This window comes from Bombus terrestris, chromosome 8 (genome assembly GCF_910591885.1).
Source record: "Bombus terrestris chromosome 8, iyBomTerr1.2, whole genome shotgun sequence".
NCBI lineage: Eukaryota > Metazoa > Arthropoda > Insecta > Hymenoptera > Apidae > Bombus > Bombus terrestris.
In genome coordinates this window covers 1,427,920-1,455,321 of record NC_063276.1, presented here as the reverse complement: position 1 = coordinate 1,455,321, position 27,402 = coordinate 1,427,920, and the positions used below count along the sequence as shown (strand labels likewise).

Below are 27,402 nucleotides of genomic sequence, written 5' to 3'. Positions count from 1 at the left end.
GTAGGTACGCGTACACACGATACGCACTACCGCAATACCATGAATACCCAGTAGCGTATCAAGTTGTTCTCCTCACCCTCGTACAACTCGTACTTTTTTTACACGCAACTTCTGTTAAAGCCTTGAACGTGACTTGGTTTACGATGCAGCTATATTTTGCTCTTTCTCACGTTACATTTTCGCGTCGTACTCGGTTAACGTAAGTCCTAGTAACGTAATACGTATAACGAACAATAATATCGGTTATCGCTTGTCTGATTTTCTTCTAGCTTCTTTTATCGGCTAAACTTAAACCATTTGTTAGTACAAAGAATTGAGGATACTTTGTACAAATATTGGAAACTCGGGGATAACTTTTGGAAAACTTGCGTCGACTTTTGCGCGTCGACTTTTGTTCAGGTTAAGACAGAAAAGGGAAAATTACACGGCGAAGACATAAGAAAACGCAGTTCAGTTTTATTGCTGGAAATTCCCAACCTGTGTTTTTAAAGGCTCGTTAATGCCCGGTGAGTTATTCTTTCGCCCATTTGGCGTTCTACCTGATGCCATATGCAACGCTCTCTATACTGTTGGAAAAAACCAGCCTGTAGATAATACTTCGACCGTAGATGGCTGACAGTGGCATGTCAGCGTAGTCGCAAATTATTCAAAGACAGTTACTGTAAGTATACAAATTTATGTTATGGAATAATTCATTAAGTACGAATTTCTGCATTAGCATCGATTAGAATGTATTATAACTATTTTTAGGCATTTTATACCGCTCTTCGATAAATTAGAATTCCCTGCGATTGGAATGCAAATATTTCTAAAAAATTCAACAACCAGCTGCGATAATCTTCCACATAACCTCTTATCTTCTTTGCATGGAATGCGTTCATTCCGGACGTTGGCAATCAGCTTTTCTATTCTCGCTTTGTCAACCGGTCCGAACCAGTCGCCGAGATTTTTCGAGACGAGCACGTTCTTCTCTTCCTGGTCCTCCCCTCTTTTTTTTCATCGATCCATGAATTATTACTCATTGGAAATAGTACCAGGCATATACTCGCAAGGTATTTCCCTTACGTACTATTTCGCGTACTCTTGCTGGCGAAATAAACGACACGTTTATTTCATTATTAAAGCTCGTGAAACGTACCGAAGAGATACGTCGAATATTCCTCCAGCATTCGGCGATTCAGTTATTATTCCAGTATTTATTTGAGCACTTTAGCAATTATTCTTCTAGACTTGAATAACTTTAAGGCGTAGGAAATATCGTAAAATAATCGTAAGTATAAAATAATACAAAGTGATATAAATAAAAAATATAGAATCGATGATCGCTTGATCTAATAATATTCTTCTTCTTTATTGTTCGATGTATGGTCCTTTTAATCGAGGTTACGTTCCTGTTTCCACTGTACACGTTTATTACAACAGCCATTTGCACCTGTGGACATACCATATGTGTAGAACTCGAATATTCCACGTCTCACAGCGTGCTCCTTCTTCTTTCTGTTTCAAGCTCGGTGTCGACTTTCTCTCTCGATTTCGTGGTCGATAACGCATATCGAGCCGGTAGAAAGCCAACAGGAAGTTCAACTAAATGATAATAAAGCGATATTGGCCAGTCGATATGCTCGCTCGGTGCATTTCTTGCCTTTACCTTACTTTACCCCTTTTCGCCATTTTTCATATTCCTTCGCATCAAACAATTGCACGTTTTCTGAATGAAAAATAACGTGCCCACCTCGTCTCTACGTCTTGCGTATGTGTAATTAATAAATTCATTAGCCAATCCATTAGCGATAATTAGTCCGTTTTATTGTTGTCGTTTCTATGCATTTATTTAAATGCGCGTAAATGTACGAAATACGCATAAGGAGCAAAGACGTATAAAATATACAAAGTAGAATATCCTTTATGACGCTTAGCAGATGCCACGAACGATCGGTCATGTTCGATCGCATTAGCTGTGTTTATAACGATATGAATTTCCATAAGCATCTGCAACCTAGTGATAACAATAAACGTTGCACCGCGTCACGAGTCGAACGATCAAACGTCAGTCGTAGCTCGAGAGATATTTTCAAGTGGCGCAACAACTCCACAGCGAGTCATCGATTCTAAACGCCATCTTCGAACAAATTACCCTGGAAGCATGACGAACACGTTCGCGTTTCCCTTCGCACCAGAACTCGCCATCGAACGCCATTCGATTCCATTTAATCGGACGAGGCACCAGATAGACAGGGTAGAAGTATACCAGGTGTTGCGCACAGATCGGTCAGTAGCTTGAATATAAATTCTAAAACCTGGCCTTCCGAAGAAAGCAAAAAGATCACCGCCGCAATTTACCTTCAAATTATTTTCTACCAAATGCTTTCCGTAACGCCAATTCCTTCGCTCGAACGACTTGCACCCAAATCTCTAGCGAACCTCCTTGAAACACCCTGTACACGAGTACACAGACGTAAAGGGAGAAGGGAAGAAAAAAGAACGAGGGGCTCTAACATTCCAACGAAGCAGACCTCGTCCTCTCGTGAGAACCCGGTTTCCTAGGCTATGGCCGTCGTGGAAAAATGCAAATGCACAAGTGCAACCGCGGCGACGTTGCATCATCTAACACGCGGGCTCACGCTCGCGCCACGACACCAGATATTCCAAAAGGAAATAACAAAACGAAACAAGGAAGAGGAGGAGGAGGATACGAGGCTCGTCCGAAGGCGGCCAAAGACCGAGGCGCAGCGACTTGTCTTGCCTATGTACAACGCCGTCGTCGTCGTCGTCGTCGTTACGCCGCGCCGTGGCTCTCACCGAGATCATCGGCGATCAAGAAAACGCAACCGGCGAGTTGCTTTATAAATAGTAAAACGTGGTATCCCTGAAGCGGATCGTTGGCCTCCCGCGGAATCGTTACGTTTACGCTCGCGTACGCATCGTACCGTGGCGTGCGTAGCCCCGGCGCATCGCGTCGTTGCACCGTCACGCATTCCGTGACACACCACTGCTGTGTACGTACTTACGCGACCATCCACGAGATATTACGGAGCGTACCCTCTTTCTTCTGCGATTCCCGATCACCGCGAAAGCGACCGCCGCCGCGCCGTGGGGCTGGCCAGTCACTCCGTATGGAAGGGCAACTTCTTTTTTTGAAAGAGTATGGCGTAGTAGAACCTACGCTGTTCAGGTTTCTACCATGTGTGAGCGTTGTACTACTCGAACGAGTCGATACAGGAAGGCTTCGGTGCACCTATGCGTTGTATTATTCGAACGTTTCGCCATTAGAAGGTTCTATCGCACGGTATATCGCTATGCGAATGGTTCGATCGATATGCGTCTTTGTACGACGAACGAATTTATGAAAATAAGTCGTTCGTTTTTTGGGAATCGAATATTAGTCGTGTATTGCGTCGTTTTCATCTAAGCAAAGAGACGAAAATGAAACTATCGATTGGGGAAACAGAGAACGATCGAGCTACATAGAAAATTTATAGTCTTATTCGATGATAACGTACACGTGTATATGTATCGATGATAATATTTAAAATTCTATCGAACGAAAGAAACTTCCTGTACCATCGTCTGAATCATTTTCGTCGCGTCGCGTGGAGGAGCTGTCGACTGCCTGCCTGCACGGTGGGTGCAGCTATCGACTCCGACGCTACTTGAGAATCGCGGCTGGCTGCCGCGTAAAAATCACGCCTATACCACTGCGCGCCGCCGTCTTTGTTTCATTCACTGGCACTGCGTGTCGCGTTACGAGCATATACGCACGCACTCGAGTATAAAGCTTCGCCTTCTCGTATATAAGAGGTCGATCGAAGAGGGTGAACCGAGCAAGAAGACGATAAGCTTCCGTAAGATAAACCAGAAAGATCCGAGAAATCCTTGGAGGACCAAAGAAGCTCTGATAATTAACCTGTTAACTCGCGATGATTGCCAATATTATTTTCCATGCACAAAATATGTAAAATGATTTATGGTTTCAAACGTTCTTTAATTCTTAACTAGCCGACGTTATTTCCATTTTGCTGAAGTTTTAATTTCACACCTGAGGAAAGGTATCCGGCTAAGAAGTAGCTCAGGAAACAGACTAAAAAAACCACTTTCTTCCGTTTCGTACCTGTACCACCAATATATCTGCGGCTATTTCGTTGAAAGATACAATTCGATGGTTCCCTGTCGAATTTCGTTTCGAACGATCGATTTGACGTAGTTAGAAAGCGGTCGATTTAAAAACTCAATCAATGTTTTAGATAAGATTTAGAAATTTAGACTCTGATTAATAGATCGACGAATCGCCGTATGGAAAAAGTAACGAACGAGCAAGTAGATTTAAAAAAATTCGTTTCTCTCGATTCTTCGAAGTACGTGCTCCGAATGCTCCTGAATCCGAAGGAACAGCCGGTCACAGCGATCGACGTTCCAACCTTTGCCTGTTCGCCATAGCTTTCCTAATATCGATCAAAGATATTTGCGGGCATCGAACAGGGACATTGTTAACAGGAGGATGCTAACGACGATTCATTAAGAAACGCGATGCCACGAGGCCATCGCGCTTTATTTGGCGAACGTACGAAAGCCATACGGCGTGGCACGGACACGTCACGTCGCGCCGTTTCGTAAGAGACTTTCAGAACCTTGAGTAGTAGCGTATATACCCACCGAATTCAATGGACTTTTAATCAAGCCGAAGGACGCGTAGTACTCCACGTAGTATAGCCGCTGTGTAATTTCACGCTCGAGAGAAAACGAGGGTACTACGACGTACTCGAGCGAGCAGCTCATCCGCGAGAACGGAAAGGAAACAGAGAGCGGTACGTGTACACTGTGCACGGTTACTACGATCGGGACGACGATACACGCGCGGCGAGGAACTAACGCATGTACCTGTTTGTATGCAAACTTAAATCGGCTATTCGTGGATAACTGGGAATATTCAATGCGTGTAATATTTTTTAATTCACGGTTCTCAAGATTTTATATAACGGAGATTATATTGTTTGTGATTAATTTGTCTGATTTTTTTTGTTAGAAGAGGAGGAATCGTTAATGTTCGAGTTTGTTTGAAATTTGGAATGTTAATGGCGTATACAGTGATTTACGAAGGTATTTGAACGGTCGGTTGGCTGGATAAGATTCATAGCGATGTGAGCGAGTTCGCTGCTAGTTTTTATAAAGTGCTGCGCGTTTATTATTGCAAGGATATTATTACGTTGCTTCGTGTCGTGAAAACGTATCGCGTATAATATCGCCTATTTAATCATTCTTGCGAGTTCAGATTATCCCAATCAATATATAACAGAATACAACGTGTAAAGCCATGGTCTTCCATGGGAGAATTTATCTTTAATACGTCTATAATTATTTTAAAAGTATAAATAAATAAAGTAACGATATTAGAACTTGACGTTAAATTTAAAAAGAAATTCTCGCGTAATAGCACGTTCGAACGACTTTAACGTTCGTCTCGATTACGTTTCAACATAACGGATCTCGCGATAGCGTACTTTGTACTTGCGAAACGTTCGATACTGATATTAGAAACGTCCGATATGCAAATTGGCAAGTGTAAGAATAAACACGGAAAGTGAAGGATGCCCGGTGTATTGAACGCGTAATACGAAGGGTGTCCGGTGTATCGACGATGTTCAGCATGTAACGTAAAGGATATTCATCGCATTAAACGCGTAACACGTGGAATTCCTCGTATTCTCATCACGCGTTGCGCGAAGTATCTTAATACGTGATACGAAATATCTAAAAGTAATTTTAAACGGGAATTTTAAACTACTGTCTAAAATTCGATCTTCCATCTTACGTTCAAATTATTCCATGCATATTCAACTTCTAAAATATGAAACTGGTACCATGATTTATAAGGAAATTCCTAATTCCTTCTTATATAAGCGAACATCCAAAACATCATCCAAAATAATTGTCAACTTTTTCTCCTAAGACCGAATATTCGAAACCTCACCCAAAATAACGTCCAATTGATTCTCTCCATAAAAGCGTCCACCAGTGATATATGAAATCCATGGTACACACACAAACCAACGATCTATTTACAGAACATCAGAAATCCCGAACAAAAAGCTATCTATCCAATCTCCGATGCAGCTTAGAGAGTCGTCGTCTTATCTGTTCTCACGCATCGCCATATTACACCCACCAACTACCCACGTCTAACCCCTTCAAACCTATTCCCCGAAGTAGAAAATTCCTTAGAAAAAAACTTCCGCCAACGTAACGCTAATGTAACGAGATTGGATGATGCGATCGTCTAAGCCGTGTTCTCGTCTGGATGATTGTTACAGAGGTGGGAGCAGTTGGTCGTCTCGAAGCTGAAATGGGAATTGTCCGCCGTAACACCCGGTGACTTCCTGATGCACATCCTGAGCAGACTGCCGGTGCCACGTACCTGGGACCCGGTGATGGTCAGGAGGCACGCGCAGACCTTCATCGCCCTCAGCGCCAGAGGTGAGAAACGATCAGGATTACCGACCTCTGCATATGTATTTATGTGTGTGGGATGAGCGTGCATGGCGAATGCGTTCCCGCTGTACCGTGGAAAATTCGAAGGAACAAAGGTAAATGACGAACGATGATTTTTAACTCTGGCAACGTGTAACCCCGTTTACGGGGGAAAATTCGAATTCAGGCTTGTAGGAGGATCGAGTGGATCTTCGCGCGTTTGCCTGCGGTTGTTCTCAGATTTCTAACTTTGGCAATTATTCGATTTAGGGACCTTCCATCCGGAAATCTTCCGTTTAGGAATTTTTCCGAGGGATGAGAAGGGTGACGGTGAAAATTATGTGGAAGACGTTAAAGTTGGTTTAACCCTTTCGCTACCGCCGTCTAAGCAAATAGTCGCACATGTTCACGAGCCAAGTTTCGAACGTTCGAAATTTTAAATATAATATATTACACATATTTTTAAATATTACGTAATAGTAAAACATGCTAAGCGGACGATCCAAGCGGCTTTTAGAACGCGTCACACATCTACATATAACGCAGGACAGTGACTAGATCGCCTCTTACTGCCAACTACTCGTCGCGCATATACAGTAGACCGGTGTGTAACGCCTGGTATAATACGTTACTGGTTATATAAATTCGCGTTGTAGGAATTTGCGTTGTAAGAACTCGCGTTATGCGGGAGTCTACTGCATACGTGACGTATCGTATCGTATCGTTAGCTGTTCCACGCACCATTTACGTTTACAGTTTCTATCGAACGATCTGTAATTTTAATACGTCGTAAGACCAGCGACGACTCGTCGTTGTTTATAACATAGTACCTCGAACGAGAACAAATAAGATATCGTGCATGTATCCTAAAGAAAATTAAAACACAATATGTGGCATATGTGTGACGCGTACTAACGAAAGAGTAAAAATTTTCCTGGTAACCAACATGCGTCGCCAGTGACTCACGCCTCTTTAAAAATGTTAATTAAAATCCATGTTTATTTTGTCTATCTGTTTGAAATACGCTTAATTACTTCTTGTCTGTTTTTTACAACCGTCTCTTATTTTCTGTGGAGATAACAGAAGTAAAATGTACGTATAAAGTGTCTTCAATGTTTCTGAACAATGCGCGTGTTGCGCGAACGGATACTATTTTAAATATAACAAGGTTGACTACTTCTTGCTACTTGGGTTAATAGATTTCGCATTAAGAAGCGCATGAGAAATTAATAACTTGCGAGTTACTATTTATGGGTCAAGAACATGATCGGAAGTTGGAATTTTAATCGCCAAAGCGACGATGCAAACCGAAACCTTACGCGGCAAATTGTATCGAATCCAAATCTTCTTTATTCGCGATATCGCAGTGTTTTTAGGTAAAAATGGTAAACGCAAGGTACGTTTAGAAATTCGAGATGCGATCTACATAGAAAAACGTACGTAAAAATTGTAAATTTGTCATACGGTAACCGCGCCAAATACCGAGCTCTACAAAGACAAAATTATAGTTCGTCCTACTTTTCCGATTCCGCAAAATTGGTGCAACAATATTTCAAGTTGTCTAGCGTCAGATACCTATTCGCCATAATATTCTAATCGCTGCAAACTGGTTAATGATAATTAACGAAACCGATAAATTCTTGCACAACAGTCATATTCTACGTCATCTATGGATATAGAACGAAGCAAACGTTATCTGCGTGTCGTTTTTTATCGCGACTGCTTATCAAATATTCGAATATTTTAAAAGTACGATAATATTAACGCCGGTTCAGCTTTTTCTTTCATTTTTCATCTCTTTTCTCTATAGTAAGCGATTTAATTTGATGTTCACGCATTTTAAACGCAACATTGTGGCGGAAGTGCATAGTACGAGCCGCTAGTATTCGTTCGTTAAAACAGACCATTATCATTTTAATTAAGCGTTGATCGCGATTCTTTTCTCACCCTATCTATAGGCGAAAGTATAACTTTATAACGTTCCTATGTATACCTCGTGTCGCGAGATTTCTCAATTTCGTCTTATTTATTCGAACGTTCAATTTTATCAAGGTCTGCTCGATACGAATAATACGGGAAAGAAAAAGCACGACGATATCCGCGGAATTGGCCGGGCAGACGGCGTTTAGGCGTTTATTAGAAATTATAATCGCCTGGCGATATTCTTTAAAATGCAATTTTTACGCGCGGACCTTCATTGTTAGCCTCGTTAGAACCGTGCCATGGCATCATAAACAATCGGGAACGTGCATCGTTAACTCACGCGTTAATGAATATGCCGGTGCATGGTGAATAATGCACCCGGCGGAAACCATCACGTAACTACTTTGAGTCGATTCTATGCGTTCCGTTTTTTTTCTTCCTCTCATTCTCTTCTTCTTTCTTTCTGCCTCTTTAATTTCTTTTCGTTGCGTTTCGTTTTAATGGATTATGGCCGACCGTACAATTACGGATCGAAGGTAGAATGGACATAGAGATGACGTAACGAATGTACAAGGGTGATTCCTGTCTTATACGTTTTATTTTCTTTGATCGTCGATTCGACGAACCTCTTGACGTTACAGCTAACCGAAATAACCGTTGTTAGATTTTTGTCCCTACGATTGAAGATCAAACGGGAGAAACGCGATCAGCAGATTGCGGATATTTACGCGATTTTATACTTTTACGAATTTAAATAGAAATTTGTTTCGTTTAGCAAACGTAACAAGCGCGCTATAAACGTTGCATATATTTTTGCGTATTATATGCGTATTATATTACATTTCGCAAAAATCGCATAAACTTCCGAAATCTAAGGATTAGTATAGCGTAACATGTTGGATATTTAATCTTAATTAACTCTTCCGTGTTATTTTTGCTGCTTGAGAAATGACTTCTACCTTCGTGATTACGAGCGTAGCGAGATAAATGAAGGAGGGAGCAAAATTGATTTTTTTTCTCTCATTAATTCGCAGGAAATTTTTAACGCGTTACGTGTCTTAACGAAGGTGTTGCTTCGTTTATTTTGCACTTTGTGAGACACATTTTTCTGTAGCAAGTACAAATAGTAGGAGAAAATTAAGGTTGGAGGAGAGCCTTTGGAGAAAATTCGAAATAACGAGTTACACGATCGTAAAACAGTGCTTCTCGCCACTAAATTTTCGCTTCGTCTTCTTATCGTCGTTAATCATAAGCAGAACCTTGCAAATATGTATAAATAACGATGCATTGTACAATCTCGACACATTTATCGCCATCACGTTGAATAACGATGAACGAAGCGTAAACGGAATAATCGCGCGATGATCGTCACTGACCACCACATGGGTCTGTTAACAGCCAATAGAATAAATTACGTAGCAACAAGTGATACAACCTTCGATTTGAGAAAACTGTGAATAAAAATCTTCAATCGAATCATCGTATCTGTATCGAGACTTTTTACATAATTTTGCAAAAAATTCCGCAAAATGTTATTAATTATACAAATCAGTTATACAAACGAAAGTAGAGACGATCGATGTCCGCGAAGTACAGAGCCGTTAAAACGACAGCGATCGTTCGAGTCTCGCTGGAAAATCAAGAAATCGAAAGAAAGGAAAGATCGAGCGAGAAAGAGAGGAAGAGCGGGAACCAAGAGAAACAAAAGCAATAAGAATGCGAAGAACAAGACGACGACGAAGAAGAAGAAGAGGAAGAAGGGGCGTCGAACACGACGAGATCGCAAGACACGTTTAAATCCCCTTCTGGACGCTGCCAGTCGGTTGTTATTACAAGCGGGGATGGCAAAAAGCAAGGACCATCGTCCTTCGTCGTCTGGCCGGCTCTGGTGGTCCCTGTTGAAGAAAGAGAAAAGACTAGAAGCGGCCCGGGAGACGATGATTGTTTCTCACGAGCCAAACTAGGTAGCTCGGCGAGCTCGGTTCGAGTCGGTTGACCCTCTTTTTCACCGACGAAAAGAGAAGCAAACGGCGGCGCCACGAATTCCAACTGCTTCCTTGAATCGCGGAAGGTCCGTGAACCTGCTCCCTGCTCGCCTTTTTCGATTCCACGCCCCTGCAACGCGAACGACGCGCTCCAACTAATTGTTTTCTTCGTCGGCATCGATGCGATTCGCGCGAACACCTCTCTATTCTTTTTTTTTTTTTTATTTTTCATTAATGTTGGATTCGTGTTTGGTTGATACGCGTATGGATCTTTCAGCAGCTGAAACGATGACGCTCGATCCGCTTCTTCAACGAGGAAGCGAAACGATACGTCGTTGCTCCATGTACGTACGATATCGCAAAGGGATGCACGTTGGAATATCGGCGTATCGCAGGCCTTGATGAGAACTATAAAGATGTCGGATAAAAAAATTAGAGAAGAGATTTTAATTTAGTCGTGTTTTCAGAAGCGAAGAAAAGAAAAGGAGACGTGGAAGTAGAATGAAAAGAAAGGTAGGAGAGGACGTTAAAAAGGAAAGGAGCCGAAAATGAATGTGAGAATAGGGAGGCCAAGAAAAGGAAGAGGGAGGAAGACCATCGAGGAAACACGAGCAAAAACAAAATGCCGCTAGAATGAGAAGGAATCCTGAGGGAAAGGTGGGACGAAGTAGGCATCCGAAAGAGAATGCGGCCAAGTTCTAGAAAGATTTATGGACAGAATCATACCGAAACCTTGAAACGAAGGTAGAAGACCCGGAAAACATCGAATTACGCGAACGAACCCGAGAACCACGTAAAAGCGGTCATGGGGCGAGAGAAAAGGAAGAAAATCGAATGTGGAAAAATTGCGGAAAAACATCTTCCAGAGATGAAAAATGGAAGAAGCCGTGTGTTTGCGAATAGGGTGTACAAGGAAATAAGAGATTCGGATAACGTTGCACGGGACTACGAGGATACGCAGAGACAAGAGTAAGAGAGAAGAGTAAAGCGTGAAAGAGACGAAAGAATTGAGATTCTTAAAAAAAGCAGAAATCCGTTGCAGAAGTACGATCGGAGTATGACGAGAAAGAAAAGAGAATTGAAATGGATGGAGCGGGGGTGGTCTTGACGAAGGAATGCCGTTCTCCAATAGTAATTCGCCATCCCCGAGGACGACAGAACGCACCTGCACCAGCTTTATAACTCTCTTTCTTCTTCCTCTTCTCTTTCGCGGCTCTGCAAATTTAAGAGCGGCTTCGCGGAATTCCATTCTTAATGGCTTTATTACGGCGTGTGCGTGCGCGCACACACGCTCCCCGTTGAATTTCAGCTTGTCCATCGGACATTTCGGTTGTCCAGGAACCTGTTCCCATCTTTCCATGAATGAATAGCGCTCGCGTTTGAGAAAAATCCACACAAAACGCGCGCCGGACTATATATTACCGGCATAAAAGGATGAATACGATCGCGTCAATGATTGTCACGTTTATTGTCAATCTCGAGGCCCGCTTTGCGAATAGTTTGCTCGTCGTCCATGCCGCTCCGTGGCTGCGTCTAATCGTCGAGCTCGTTTCATCAAACCGATCGATTTAAAGCCTACTTGGACTCCTCCGCCTTTTCGTTTCTTTTCCGGGAGTATACGTTACTTTAAGGTGTACCGTGCTTAGCGCGAATATCGGGACAGTACGTGAATTTCTACCCTTCTGTCGCCGGTATCGAATACTTTTCGTAATCCTAACAAAATATCTTGGTTAATAAAGGAATCTATTCCCGATAATTTGGTATAAACGAACAAATTAGAAGAAAGAAGAAGAAAAACCTAATCCATCAGCAAAGGCATTAGAAAGTCCGGGTGTACCGTTAGGAGATTATCGGAACCGAATTCGTACCTAGACCTAAAGAAGACGAAAGGCCCCGTAATCCATTACCTGACAATTGTTTGTCACAGCTGTTGGCCCATTTTCAAAGTTACTGGCGATAGCGTCGAAGGTTAGCACAGCTTGCTAAGGTGGCGAAAGCTTTCGCGATGGAACTCGATCGTGTTAAAAAGCGCGAGGGAAGGCGAGAAATAAAGAGAGAGTTGTAGGTTGCGTTCTGGTGTTTGCCGAGTCGGTAACCTTTGGGCTTGGCACCACCAAGGCCGGACTTTTCAACGTCGTAAATCTTGTTTCGAATACCCTTTTCCTGGGACGTGTCTACCTGCGGTTCTATTAGCAGATTTTTTATTAGCAGAACGTGGAATGAAACGTTACACGGAATTCTAGGATTCGTTTTCATGGCCGCATCTGTTAACGCGCTTCGACGACGAGATACGATCGAACGTTGGACCATCCTGTCCTCTTCTTTCCCCTTTTCTTTTTTTGGAAATAATGGTAACGTGTTTTTGTCTTTTTCTAGTTGTGTTTTCGATGTTTCGAAAGAAGGTTCCTCGCCGGTTCGTCGAGAATCGGCTACTTCGTATGCCGTTCGTGTTACTTGGAATGGCTGAGAAGATGTGTGTTTGGAATTTAAGGAGCAATGTAAGGGAGTTTTATGTGCACGGTGGATGTTATGCAGGTGGATGTGGATGCAATGGAAATAAGGTTAATGCACGTGAGTGAGTGTCGAGAAACTTACTGTTTACACTTGACGATGTGCGCGAGTGCAATCAGATTTTTTTATTCTAATTCTTTCGCCGAAACACGGTAAGGGAGTAGTTGCAGTTGCTCTCGAAAGTATTCCAACGCTTGTACGATCCTTCTACGAATGTATTACACGGAACGTTTTAAAATTTCGTTGGCGTTGTACCGAAACGCTCAACATTCATTAGTAGCTGTTACTTACGTTCGATAATTATAAAAAAGCCTGCGAAAGTATTTGAACGTTTACAGGATCCTTTTACGAATACGTTATACAGAACTGAAACTCAGTTAGTAAATATCAATTTGTAATAATTATAAGATATCGATCATTTTCACGATAAGTTCGATAATGGACACGTTTTTTCCAGAATACAAATTCTCCATGTATACGCCGAGCATGATCGCGGCGGCGAGCGTCGCAGCGGCCCTCCACGGTCTCGATTGGACAGGGAAAAGCGGTTACGGGCTGGCCGGCCTCCTCGACGAGTTAACTCGCATCACGGCTATCGAACAGGTTTGTCCTCGTGTTGATATTATTTCACGACGCCCGAGAGAAACCTCGGATAGCACTGTCAACGAGCAGATATAATCGCAATTTGATTTGCGCCTGGTTTATCCGAAATGTCGGAAATAAACGTTGCGTTACAGCTTCTGTGCGTCTGCTTTTGTGTGAGATTTATCAGATATTTTTAATTAACAAAGTTCAATCGCAAAGAGATCCATCGAGACGGCGGAATAAGGAGCTTTTTCGTCAGATTCAATTTACGATTTAAGGAAAGCGTTTAAATAAAAAAAAATTAAATTTGAAACAAAGATCTCGAATATTGCAAATGGTGTTGGTTCTCGTTAACATATGGAGCACGTATCAGTGAAGTTTCGCGCACGGATAAATGTCGAAATTATTCAAAATTTCATCTTTCATCAAACTGCGTTACAAATATAAAAGACAAACGTTTAAAAAAGCACAAAAAAAGAGAGATTCGTTTTCACTTTGGTTCGAATCTGGACGGTTGAAGATTATGAATGAACAGAGGGGCAGGTGGCCAACATAGTTCTTGGTATACGCTCCTTCCTGCTTCTAAACACATGTGGTCGTCGAAAATATTGCGCTTACAGGACGTAGACCCCATGCCGAGCCATTCACGCGTGCACTTTATTTGCACTCGGCGCATTATGAATGTATAGTCTGCGCGTGTTTCGAATCGTCTTTTCCCTTTCCCGTCACGCTGTGACTTTTTTTCCCCGTAAACATGTGCCCGACACCTGCTACACTCCGCTCATCAGCACGTTTTTGCGCGACGTCTTGGCTGGATTCGCGAACGATCTCTCAAACTGCTTCTTGGAACTTTCTCTTGTCGATCAAAATTACACGCTAGCTCGATTAATTAATCGAATTATCTTACGCGTTCCTGTTCGTTCGGCCGTGCAACAAAATTCCCTAACAATTCATAAATCGATCGCTTTCTTTCTAATTTCTAACAAGAATCGTAGCAAGTATTACATTCTATGATTCACGATTATTATATTCCGCAAAATCCATTAATCTCAATCCTCCGGATAACCTGTCCGACCCGCTACGTTTCTCAGAATGCCGCTGATTGAAATATTAAAGCCGTATCTAAGAAGCCAATTATAAGACTGATCGATGTTTCCTCTTCTTTCAGGATTACCTGCAAGGTTGCCTGGAGCAAATCGAGGAGATGGTATCTGAAGCAGTGGGTGCCGACGGTACCGGCGGGAACGGCCATCAGGTGACCGGATCGTCTCTTTCGGGCACGTCGCAGAGGCCTCTGGGGGACGAGATAACCAGCCAGGAGAAGATCCTGGAACACGAGAAGGCGGGCACGCCGACCGATGTGAGGGACGTCCATTTTTGAGAGACGCCGCTGAGGGAAACTCTGGCCAGGGTGACTCTCTGCTGAGCCTAGAGGCCGAGGAGCAAGCGATGCCCGACAGCGACGACGACAACGACAACGATGCTGAGGGACCCACGGCCACGAAGAGAATCAAGAAGGACGAGGCAAAGTTCGAGCTAAAGAACGCGCGAGAAAATTCTTGAAACGCAAAGAGTATACAACGCACAGGCACGTGCGAAAGAGACATAGATATATAAAATACGTTGTGTTTGCTCGACCGAATCGTCGTTTGGTTTCCCTTCGTCACCACTGTGAACAGAATCGTCTTTGAAAGAAGAGAGACAGATCTCGAAACGTGTTCGATATTTTAGTGCTCTGTACGAATTCTGTAGATTCATCGCGAAGATTCGTAAACCCAAATGGGACGTCAAGGAACTAGGGACATTTCTTTTTCTTTTTTAAACAGCCACTTCCCTTCAAACGCATGTTCGATTATTCGCCGATTATTGAGCGATCTGCGAGCGAAGGAAGACTATTTTTCGTGGGCTCGACTGGTGGAGAGAGCACGTGATCGATGGAAAAACACGAAACATAAGAGTTTTAGTCGATCCATCTAGATAAAGCTATCGGATATTCGTTATAGTTTTTACTCGGAGATCGAGCAACGATCAATGCCGAGGCGTTGTCCCAAAACGAATCGTAATTACGCGTGCACAATTTATATATATATATACATGAAAAATATATATATATGTATGCATGTGTGTGTGTGCGCGCGCGTGTGTGTATGTATGTGTGTATACATATATGCGTATGTATATGCAGAGGGCCGGATAGCGAGCGCGAGGGTCCAAGGTCTCGATGGGCCCCCTTTGTTATTTAGTTGTACGCGTTTTTATTCGCGAATATTCGTGTGCATCCGATCGTTCAAGGCATCGGAATTGGTTTTGTTCTCATTTCATTGACAGAGACTGCGTGTCGTCTCGTATCATGATCTACAATTTTCTGAGACTTTTTTCTTTTATTATTATAATACTTTTTTATTTTATTTTTTCTTTTGGGATGGAACGCCCTCTATCGGCGTTGCAGCAGGGAAAGTAGATCGATCGAAGATGCGTAACTTAAAAAAGTCTGAACCGTTTTTTATACTTCCGTTCGAGGCAATGATTCGATAATTTAGCCCTTTGAAAGTTAGATTTCTTTTTACAGAGAGATGTTCGTTGGTGCAAGGAAAGGAAACAAGAAAGACTAAATCGTTTGACGAGGAATATAAGTCGAATGTGAAATATTTGAGCGTTGTTTATTTAAGGATCGAATGTTATACAAAATAGAAAGAATCGCGAGACACGAGCATGCACTCCGTTCTCGCTTCATTGTCTCTCCATTCCCCCCCCCCCCTCCCCGCCCGAAACATTCACGTAATTATCATGCAATGTTCTCTCTGCATACGATATTAAAACGTTCGGTAACTTTCACGATAATGTCAGCTTTCGTTCGGATTCGCTTCGCGTTAATTCGAAGCTGAAAAAGAAGAAAAGAAACTGATCAGCGAAAGGTTAATAACAGATCGATGAATATCGGAGAAAAAGAAGGAACAAAAGTAAACTGCGTATAATTTAAAATTCAACGGTTAAATCTTGTTAAAAGAAGAAAGAGATAAATGTATCGTTAAAAGAGGGACACTGAGATTACTCGAACGTAAGAAATAAAAGGAATAAAAAGAATAAAACGTATGATTCTAGTAGCATCTTCGAGAGAGACCGAAAAGTAGCGAGAGATATGAAACGCTTCAACGATAATTTCGATAATGGTCGAAGGAGAACAGAGACCAAAAGTAGAATTAGAAAAGAAGAGACCGGATGGCGTGCCGTTGAGGGAAGGCTATGCAATACGCTTTGTGCATCTATTTCGCAATAGAATTGTACACTTAACTTTTAGTAGCCGGACGACGAAGCTACCGCGCCAATTTCGTATATCGTTTAGAAAATTAGAGAAAACCATTAAAGAAAAAACAACAAAATGCGGATCGATTCTTTTCTATAATAGGGCTAGAAAGAGGAGAAAGGAAAAGTAAAAGAGGGGAGAGAAAAGAAATACGGGAAACAAGGAATAAAAAGTTCATATAGTCAAATCCAGTCATGTAGTGTTTTGTACATAGGTATACATACGAGAAAAGTTATATATATATGTACACATTATATATACACGAGGTGTGTGCTTGCGCGCGAGTGAAGAGAGATAGTATGATACGAGCAAAAGGTGGAGTATGAAGAAAAAGAAAACGTTGATCGCGCGTGCGAGTTTATTACAGCGAGATGTCGAATGGAATAGGGAAGCGTTTTAGATTAGTAGATAGAAAAAGGAAAATATAGTTCCCTTTTGTTTTTTTTTTGTATTTACGTTTACAATAATTGTTAATCCAAATGTGTTTTCCTTCCGGGAGTCGCGGCACGACCCGTCGCTTATTCCACTCGGTTCCTAAGATCGGTTGTGCCACGCCCGATGTGCATTTGTGAACGCTCTATGATGCGCGGTATGTGGATGTGTGGGTTATACGTGCGTGTACATGCGTGTGTGTCGAATTTTTCGTAAGCAAAAAAGAAAAAAAAAAGAAAAAATGGGGAAGAAAAGCTTCAACGGTGTAACCAGAGGGTTTCGAAATTCCAAAAAAGATTTATAAATAACTTTTTACCGTCGAATCTGCTTGCATATGCATTTCAGATTACATCTTTTTAACTCCTTTTGATATATTAATATGTAAATACATATTATTATGCATATCATAAAGCTGATTTACGATGGCTTTCTGTAGTATGTATCGTATAACTATCACGCGCGATGCTATTCGATCTATTAAAGAAAACATCGCAGAAATGACAAAATAGCGAATTAGTATGCAATTTCTACTGTCTGTGCACCAGACAGGCTAAAATAATTTCTGCGAAAAAGCTGATCCTTGAGTTTCTTTATTTTTAAAGAACTTGATAAAAGGATGACTTTGATGATTAAACCGAGTCGATCTAACTTTGCATGCTCGAAACCAGCACTCTGCATTTGGCTATTCTTCTCCCAAAACCGCGATTGTAAATATGTAGGAAAGCTATACGAGGCGTACTATTAAAAGTTAACACAGTAGTCCGTGTAAGATAGAGTGTCGAATAACGTGGCAGTGCGATAGAATCGAGGAACGAAAGAGAAATTGGACGAGGAGTTTAAATACGAGTAGAATCGGACGTTTAAACGTTGTCTAATAATTGAACTATTTTGGTGCTGTGATTTTTATTCTGTGGGTTTGCTAGAAGTGCATGGAACCGCTGAATATGAGATTTTATAGAAATTTCATTTATATATTATAGCGAATGTGTTTTTCGTGTTCGTTCGAGAAACAGGCATTTGGAAGAAAGATTCAAAGTACAAAATCAGAAGATGTAACACGTCTCAATTACTAATTAGGACAAGGTAGTCTAAATAAGAATTTGAATACTCGAAAACAATGAAATTTGATATCCGTGTATTTTATAAAGTCATCGATTGTGATTCGAAATGCGTAAAATTCTTAAAATTAGAACGATTAAAGGGAAATTTTCGAATTTAGGTCTTTGTACATAAATCACCCCTTTCCAAATTTGTAACTCCAAACCACAAAAAAAAAAGGAACAAAAGAAAGAAAAAGAAATACCAAAAAGAAAGATTCTCATCGCACAGATCCACAGCACCAGAAGTGTTGAACCTCAACTACTATCGTTCATCCAACGTATTTAACGTTATTATACACATAAACTCCCTTTTAGATGACAAAATATAAACGTTTAATCAATCTATCCTCGTTAATCTACGCTGTATGTACGTATAATTAGATTGCCAAGTAGTTGAAGCAGAATATTATCCGACGCAAAACCAAAACGATAAAAATAGAGAAATAATATAAATCCCAATCTCTAATGTCATGAAAATGAAAACAAAACAAACGACAGTAGTTGAGGCTAGCGTCCAATGTTCATCGAAAAAGAAACAAAAAGGAAATAGTAAAATGATAAATAATCCACGAACCCATTAGTACTTAAAATGCGTCGAGTAGAATAAAGGAGAGAAAAAGAGGGGTAGACCATCGAGTTCGGGGAACGCGAGTTCCTCTTCTTCCTTCGAACTTGAAAAATGAACGAAACGAACCTACGCTACGAAGAGAATTAAAAGAAGAACTCGCTAAGAGGAGAGCAGGACGGGAAGAGGTACACGCGTTTCGTCCGCCCTCAATGAAAATCAATCTGCGCATTCCGACTAAGAAGTAAGAAAACGATAAGAAAAAGAAACAGAAAAGAAGAAAATGGCAGAAATAGCCCAGTGCCACAGAACGAAACCTAGTTAGTAACATACTCTTCAAGTAACCAAATCCTAGTACAACGTAGAGAGAGATCGAATAATATAAAAGAGAAGAAAGAAAGAAAATGCAAATGATACGCAGTCTGGTGTACGCATGGCTGACCTTTTTCATACTTGTACTACTAGCGTACGATAATGCGTTCTCTGTGCACGCACCTACATATATACATGTATCTGTATATATATCGTATACTATATATCGTATATATACAAATAAATGTATATACGTATATGTACATATATATTTGTATATTTTAAACACGTATCATTGTGTACCTTGGAAGAATGGGATCACTGTCGAGAGACGGGGGAGGGACGCATCGGAGCTACATCGGGCAATTGTAAACCGAAAATGACGGTGCCTTGATGCAGGGTCCCAGATTTTCTTGTACGTTCGATCGAAATTCGAGATTTGAAGAAATTCTTCTTCAAAGTTTGCCTCTTTTTTTCGCCAATCGTCCATTCGAAATTTATTATATTATATTAGCTAGAAGTTAAAGTTGTTCGAGGGAATTGATAAATTTCGAAGGAATTCCGAAGGAAAAATAAGAACATTATCTTATTTATATCCGTTTGTTAGAAACGTATAGAATCGTATTTAATTGTGGAATTTATCGTGGTGGTTCTTTTATGGACCTTTATTATTAATTGATCTTTATCAATAGACCTTTATCGGTAGTATATTGGCTATATGCGTAGGATATTACATATGTTTACATAGTTGTCTTCTAATTTGTCTTTTATTTCCTTTTTCGATTTGGGATCCGCGAAAATAGATATTAGCATCGATTTTAAACAATCTTTTGTGCAGAAACTTTCTGTTTCGTTTTAAAGGTCCCTGCATGTGTACGTGGAATTTAGATCGATTTATTAAAGTTCTTATAATATCGAATTTATTTACGTTAATTTTTCGAGATTCGTGTCTCTTAGTGTTTTACCATTATTTTTTTCTATATAAATCTGCATCGACATTTATTTGCTTCATTTACACAATATTCTTCGTTATTTTGTTACGTAATAACACTATGTATCGTGTAATTACGAATGGACGAATCGTAAAAAAAGGCAAATTATTAACAGTATAGATATAAGCATGTATAAAAATACATAGTAAAATAATTTCCAAAAGCGAAGAAGAAAAACCGACACGATGATAAAGTAGTTGCACTTGTCGTAAAATAGAACTGTTCGGAGATCTGTGATCCTAGGTTGCGAGCCTGTTCCTAAATCGCGTCTCGTTCCAGTCGAACAAGCCCGTTATTCCGCCCCTGTTTTAGCTTAGTAAGAACACGACGAGCTTGCGACACTCTTTTCCTTCTTTAATATCACCGAACGAAAAATAATCTAGCGCCACAGAAATTCTTTAATTTTTTTCCTTCTTCCACGAATAATCGTGGAATACGCGAGAATCCGATTATGTTCTTTTCTTTTTTTCCTTCGTTCGATGCGAGTACAGAGTTTCGCTTCATTCAACGTCACGTGATTACGCTTCCTCTCAGCAATCCTAATCTTAGCCGCGCTCCGCGAATATCAATAGACATATTTGAAACTCGTACCAAGAAGAGAAGCTCAATTTTCCTCTGTAATGAGGATTCACTGCCAGGTTCGACGGACGAAAATAATAGTGCACGCGCTCAATGACGAACTCGCATCGATCACTATACGTACTATTACATATGTTGTTTTCTCATTTCGTAGATTTCGTCAGTTGTTTTCCCCGATTTTTTCGTTCGCAGTAAAGCAACGCAATAGACATACCACTGATATACCTCAGACACCGCATACACCGCTCGAAACAGCATGTGTAGTTTTTTTTTTTTTAAATCTCACTCACGGCGAAAGAGTGTGCAGAAGAGTGAAAACAAAGAGTTATGAAAAATCAAGATGGATGTAACAATCGCACTTATGCGTTACTTTTTAAACCTAGCACGTAAAAATATGATTTTTAATCGATAGATGCGCGATTGGTTGTACCAGGCGAAAGTGAAAGCTTCGGTACGATAAACTTTGTACATATCCCACAGTGCGTAGTGTGACGCACACTCGAATGAAAAATAAAGTATTAATATTTTATACAGTCGTAAGACATGTCTTATTTATTGCTCGCTTCTTACTATCTTTACATCGAGATAAAAAGATATTCTTTGGACGTTTCAGCACAGTTTTTACCAAGTAATAAACGAAAACATTCTAAAAATATACATTGTTTTAGAGTTGACGAATTCAAATTTTTAATTTAATTCTATCATTCCATCATAAGAGCGCTAGTATCGTACGATTTAAAATAGTTGTATTTCCTAGTTGCGATATTATGTTACTGCTTAAATAGTTAGTTGAAAAGAAAAGTTAATAAACAATTCATTAACGAATTTTGCTGGGAATTTGAAGAATAATAAAGCATAGAAGTTGAATAAACTTTATAAATCACCGATGATAAACAAAAACACAGTGTCTAAATGCATTTGTTTTCATTCATCGCTGTTTTCTTCAATTCATTGCGGAATGCATTTCGCGTACAATTACCCAGACCTGTAACATAAACACTGACGTTTACGTGCAAAGATCGTAAACAAAGATGTAAACGATATTGGTAACATGTGACACTTATCCTCGTTCGTGCATTGATATTGGACAATCAAGTTGGTACATGGTTATCGACAAATTTTATTGGTGGGCTAGTATCGGGCCATATTATTTACAAAACGAGCCCCTCTAACTGCGTCAGCAGTTCTTTATATAAGTGGAATCAGCTGTTGTCTATTCAGTATTTCAAGATGATTCGGTAAATGAACTCGTGATAATAAAGTGACATTAGTTAAAACTATTGCAGAAAAGGAAATCGATATCAGCAGTTTTTACTGAAAGCAGTTGTTAAGAAACAAATCAAGAATGACACGAAATGTTATAAAATATTATCACAGTGTGAAATATTATCAAAGGTTTCTCCTTTTATCAAGGTAAACTGTGGAACGTTAAGTTGTAATTAAAAAATTATCCTTCTAGATTCTTTCGTAGTCTTAATTGTACCATTTTGTTATTTATATAACATGACGCACATGCGCTTATGTTTGTGCTTTAATGTATAAAGTTAAATTAATAATAGTTACATTTGTCCAATGAGTTTGCTTCGTGAAAATTCGTCATCGTCATCATTTAAGCAATTACTAAATCATTTTGCATGTCTTGTAGTATGTACGACTTACAAAAGTTAATTATTTTTACCATTTTATGAATAATCATACGTAACATGAAAACATGTTGATTAATTACTTATTTATAATTATACTTACTTATTTTATTTATTAATTATTTATATCATTAATTTGCTCTCGTGACAAATATATAAATGTTTATTCTTTGTACTTACAGACAGTTGACAGATAGTGCTACGGATAAAGGTTATAGTGGAAGTGTTAATAAAAATAAATTATTAAATCGTTTAAATACTTTGTGGAAAATGAAGATGTCCATGCAGAATCACTCGAAGCTTTTATCGCAATTGAAAGATTATTTAAACAAAGCTGGTTATGATAAAAATTTACAAATTATCTTCTCCAAATATTGGTTAGATTTTCTACAAAGAGTAACATATTCACAAATAAATACTTTGAAGAAGTTGTCAGCACTTGAATTTTCAAAACATATGAATGATAATAAAGATTTAGGTACAAAACAAGGCTACAATAGTAAAATAGAAAAAGAAAAGGTAATATTGAATGCTCCAAAAGAAGAGACATTAACTACCAGCCTTGTTCAATGTAAAAAGGTAAGTAATATATTTTGGATAATATGCGACATACTCAAAGATCTAATTTTCCTTATATTCAACAATTCTTTTAGCAAATTCACGAAGATAATGTACATGAGAGTAAACTTCAAAACAAAGCAGTATCAGAAATTATTTCTGAGTTTCTTGGTGCATTGATATCTAATTCTGTACAAAGTAAAACAGCCAGATTAGTTGTACCACCAAAGTGGAAAGTAAATATTCATAAAAATATACCAAAACACAGTATTGCATCTAGAACAAGTCATGTCTTGAATACTATAATAACTGCTGAATCAACTGCTTCACGTTGGAGAAGGATCGAAGATTTATTAGCACACATTGATCAATATCCAGAAGCTAGACATTATGCGATTAAAGGAGGGGCAATAAGAGTATTGCTTAAAACTAGACAAAAGGTTAAAGATGAACAAACAAAAGGTATACAATGATTTAAAGACATTATCTTGTTAACTGTATGAGGAAGAGTGTTCTGAATGCTTTTAAACTTCACAGCATCTATTAGAGAAGCGCTAGCAGTATTGGGTTATACCGAACCATTGCCTGGCAGAGGTATTAGAATTCTTTCCATTGATGGTGGGGGTGTGCGTGGAGTATTAGTTATAGAAATGTTAAAAAAACTTGAGCAATTGACAGGCAAGAAAACTCATGAACTGTTCGATTACATATGTGGTGTGAGTACAGGAGCTATTCTTGCTGCTGCTTTAGGTATGTATATAGTATGCTTGTTTGATTACAATAATCACCAACATTTATTTTTTAAATTTAATATTATTTACCATTTGTCATTTTACATATAGTTTATTAATAATATTTTCTACAGGTGGACATAAACGAAAATCATTGTTTCAAATATCTGAATTATACAAGGAACTAAGTACTAAAGTGTTTACTCAAAGTGCAATAAAAGGTACGAGTAATTTGGTATGGAGCCATGGATATTATGATACAGCACTCTGGGAAAAATTACTGCAAGAGAATATAGGAGACAAAGTTCTTATAAAAACAGTTCATGATCCTGCTGCTCCAAAAGTATGTGTGTTATTTCTTACTTATAAACAAAATATTGCATTATTTTATTGAGAATTGTTGAAAGTAAAAAATCTTCCACCTATGATACAATAGCTATTCTTTTTTAGTTTTCAGCTATATCTGCTGTTGTAAACCAAGAACGTGTAATGGCCTATGTATTTAGAAATTATACTTTACCTCATAGGGTCGAAAGTTTATATCTAGGATCTCATAAACATAAATTGTGGGAAGCTATTAGAGCATCTGCAGCAGCGCCTAGTTATTTTGAAGAATTTAAATGTGGTGGATACCTTCATCAGGATGGAGGTACATATCAATGTATTTCATAATCATTGAATATTTCAAACCTAACCCAAACCCTAACCCTAACCATATAAAACAAGACTGACATTGAAGTGTTCAAATACTCTAATTTTATGCAGGTATACTGGTAAACAATCCATGTGCAGTTGCATTACATGAAGCTAAAGAATTATGGCCAAATAATCCAATTCATTGTGTGGTTTCATTTGGAACTGGTCGCACGCCAAATCAAATTTATGACAACAGCAAAACGACAGAAATAGCGATTTCAAGTTGGAAAGACAAGTTTTATAAAATTTTGGATAGCGCGACAGATACCGAAGGTATTAATTTGCATAATAACTTCTGAAATATTTAGTTCACTATTTGTATTGAACATATACTTAAACGTCAATAACAATATACCATGTAGCTGTGCATATTATGTTGAACGATCTGCTGCCTGAAGACGTTTACTTCCGTTTCAATCCATATTTAACGGAGATGTTGTCGATGGTAGAAATACGTCCTGAGAAAATCAATCAACTAGAACAAGATGCAAGAATGTATATACGTAGAAATGAAGAAAAGTTTCAAAAAGCTGCTGAAGTTTTATTACAGAAGAGAAAACTCCAACAAAAAATCATGGATTGGATTACATTACAAAGAAAAGTTTCAGGTCTATGAATTATTTTATCTCATAATTTATTCAAGCATTTCATAACTTATAAAAATATGTATATGTTACATAAATACTAAGTACGAATTTTGTATTAATCAGACTTACAGACTTGCAGCGTATCTATATTTTATGAGAAAAGTTTGTTTGAAACAAACCAGTAACTAGATATGTGATGTAATTGTTATTGATCTTAATATTTATTTAAAGCGTTAGCATGACGAAACAAATATATTACATTTATTTATGTTTGTTTTTGTAAATATTATATTGAAAATAATTTTGTGTAAAAAGTAACGATTTATTTAACATATCAATGAACATGTACATACTTGTGACCTCTTAGGCGTATGCACATATATTCACATGCATCAATGAAAGATGGTCGTTAAATGACAAAGTACAAAGCATCATAAATAAATATATAATATTTATTTTAGTAGGATTGTTTACTATTGTACTTAGTGTAACTATATATAAATACACCAGTGACTTTTTTATTTTAATATTGTCTTTCATAAATGATAACATTATTTTAATATTTAGTATACATATATTTTAGCATACGTGTGCTTGTTTAGAGAATTGAGGCATTAAATAACTCATGAAATAACAAAGTGATATATAATATAAAATGTTATTAACCGCTCTGTCGCTAGTCCTAATATTAGTCTGTGTTTTTTCACATAAGTAGTGAATATATTAATATGAAAATATATTTGTATAAAATAGAAAATGATCATGCGTATAAAATGTTCTATAGTGTTTAAATGTTACTTGTTTCAAAGAACACTTTAAAGTATTACAATTCTGCTTTAACTAAGCCATTGTCAACTTCATTAAAAAAATATTATGTATTGTAAAGATATTAAAATAACTAAATGTATTTAATATTATTACGTTTCTTACTTACCGTTTTTAAAGACCATATGTTATTAAATCGAACTTTAAAGAAAGAAGAAAAAGAAATAGCGCAGAAGAAATATGTATATTTGGCGCTAGTGTCGTTCTCATACTACGAGTCTGTCTCTTTTCACTTTAAACTTCCGCTTTCGAGCACGCGTGGAAGAACTCCCGTAGGTTTGTTATAAATTTATTATATCTAAATCATCTTCTATGTAAATGACATAACTATGTTATTATATTATTTTTTACAATTAAGTAAAAATACTTTGTATTAATTTCTCATAATCTTTTTTCCCAATTCATGACAAAATATAATCCTATTTTCAAAGAAACTCTTAACCTCAAAAGTTGTTTATGACATTTTATGTTATAACTGATTAAAGCTATTATTTTTATAGATTGATTAACAGAGAAAAATGGCAAAGTCCAAGAATCATACCAATCATAATCAAAGTAAGTATAAATAATTATGAAGCATGAAAAGTGAAATTCATTTATTTTAAAATGTAATATACGAAACGTAACATTACTTGGTTCTTTCTGGTTTGTAGATCGTAAAGCTCATCGTAATGGTATCAAAAAGCCAAAACGTTACAGGCATGAATCTACGCTTGGTGTAAGATTTAAATTTATTAAATAATAATAATAGTTTTTTTCTTTTTTAATCATAAACAATCTCTAATTGCTTGCTATGTTATCAAGAAATTTCTCTTGTGATTTTAAGATTTGTTTTATCGGTAACATCGTTTATATTAATCAAAATATGACTTCATGAGATTTGACATTTTTTTAGATGGATTTGAAATTCTTGAGAAACCAACGCTTTGCGAAGAAGCACAATTTAAAACCCAAAGAACAATTGAAGAGGGCAGAGAAACGTAAGGCTCTTCGTGAAGCTAAAAAATAACTTTCCTGTATATATATGATTTTATTGTAATAAAAATATTTAAAAACTATCAAACATATTTTATAATTCCCTGACTCGTAACTAATATACAGATTGATCTAGCAAATGAATATCTGCCTTATTTATTATTGTATGAAAAAACTTGTCAGTAATCAAAAGAAAGTTACAGTTTTTTAAGGGCTACATGCTATTTAGCAGGATCTGTAATATTAAGAAACTGGGAAGTTTAATACATCAATCAGTAACGAAAAATTACACTATTGAAAGTAGGTTGAGTATCCGTGTCTATATGATTATCGATGTCTAAATAGACACATCGTGAGAAACGAGTGTTCTTAAATTTATTTTAATACCTTTAAATTCATCAGTATAATTAGAGTCATATAATTATTTAAGTAGTTATACAAATTTACGAAATTTTCTCAAATAAATGATTTTAAGAAAGTATGGGAAATTTACTTAAATTTTTTCTCCTAAATTCTAGATAGTTGCGTGCGTCATTTAAAGCTTAAAGAACACAGCGATTCCATCAGTCAACCTCCCAAGCTCTTCAATTAATACATTCCATTAATAATAAGTTCCCCACTGTTTTTTTATATAACT

General features: G+C 38.3%; 2 protein-coding genes across 6 annotated transcripts in view; both read left to right on the top strand.

The window, feature by feature from the left end:
- The window catches only part of LOC100642333 (G1/S-specific cyclin-D2), a 52,213-nt gene extending 30,923 nt beyond the window's left edge, over positions 1 to 21,290 (top strand). The window contains exons 3-5 of the mRNA XM_012310915.3: positions 6,306 to 6,468; positions 13,339 to 13,484; positions 14,635 to 21,290. Coding sequence (XP_012166305.1) covers positions 6,306 to 6,468; positions 13,339 to 13,484; positions 14,635 to 14,847 — 522 coding nt within the window. The 3' untranslated portion in view covers positions 14,848 to 21,290. The remainder of the gene's footprint in view (positions 1 to 6,305; positions 6,469 to 13,338; positions 13,485 to 14,634) is intronic.
- A 163-nt stretch (positions 21,291 to 21,453) lies between these two features.
- Positions 21,454 to 26,476, top strand: LOC100652121 (calcium-independent phospholipase A2-gamma). 5 transcript variants are annotated; one of them, XM_048408144.1, is made up of 10 exons: positions 22,256 to 22,414; positions 22,576 to 22,972; positions 23,047 to 23,413; positions 23,489 to 23,701; positions 23,817 to 24,025; positions 24,133 to 24,331; positions 24,448 to 24,651; positions 24,741 to 24,986; positions 26,291 to 26,345; positions 26,444 to 26,476. In XM_048408144.1, the coding sequence occupies exons 1-9, from the start codon at positions 22,323 to 22,325 to the stop codon at positions 26,293 to 26,295; spliced, it is 1,932 nt and encodes a 643-aa protein (XP_048264101.1). In that variant the 5' UTR covers positions 22,256 to 22,322; the 3' UTR covers positions 26,296 to 26,345; positions 26,444 to 26,476. The 5 variants fall into 5 exon arrangements, with proteins under 5 accessions (XP_003397031.1, XP_048264100.1, XP_048264101.1 ...); XM_003396983.4 differs by lacking the exons at positions 22,256 to 22,414; positions 26,291 to 26,345; positions 26,444 to 26,476 and adding an exon at positions 21,454 to 22,163 and having other exon boundaries at positions 24,741 to 24,994; XM_048408143.1 differs by lacking the exons at positions 26,291 to 26,345; positions 26,444 to 26,476 and having other exon boundaries at positions 22,255 to 22,414; positions 24,741 to 24,994.
- Positions 26,477 to 27,402: the final 926 nt, after the last annotated feature.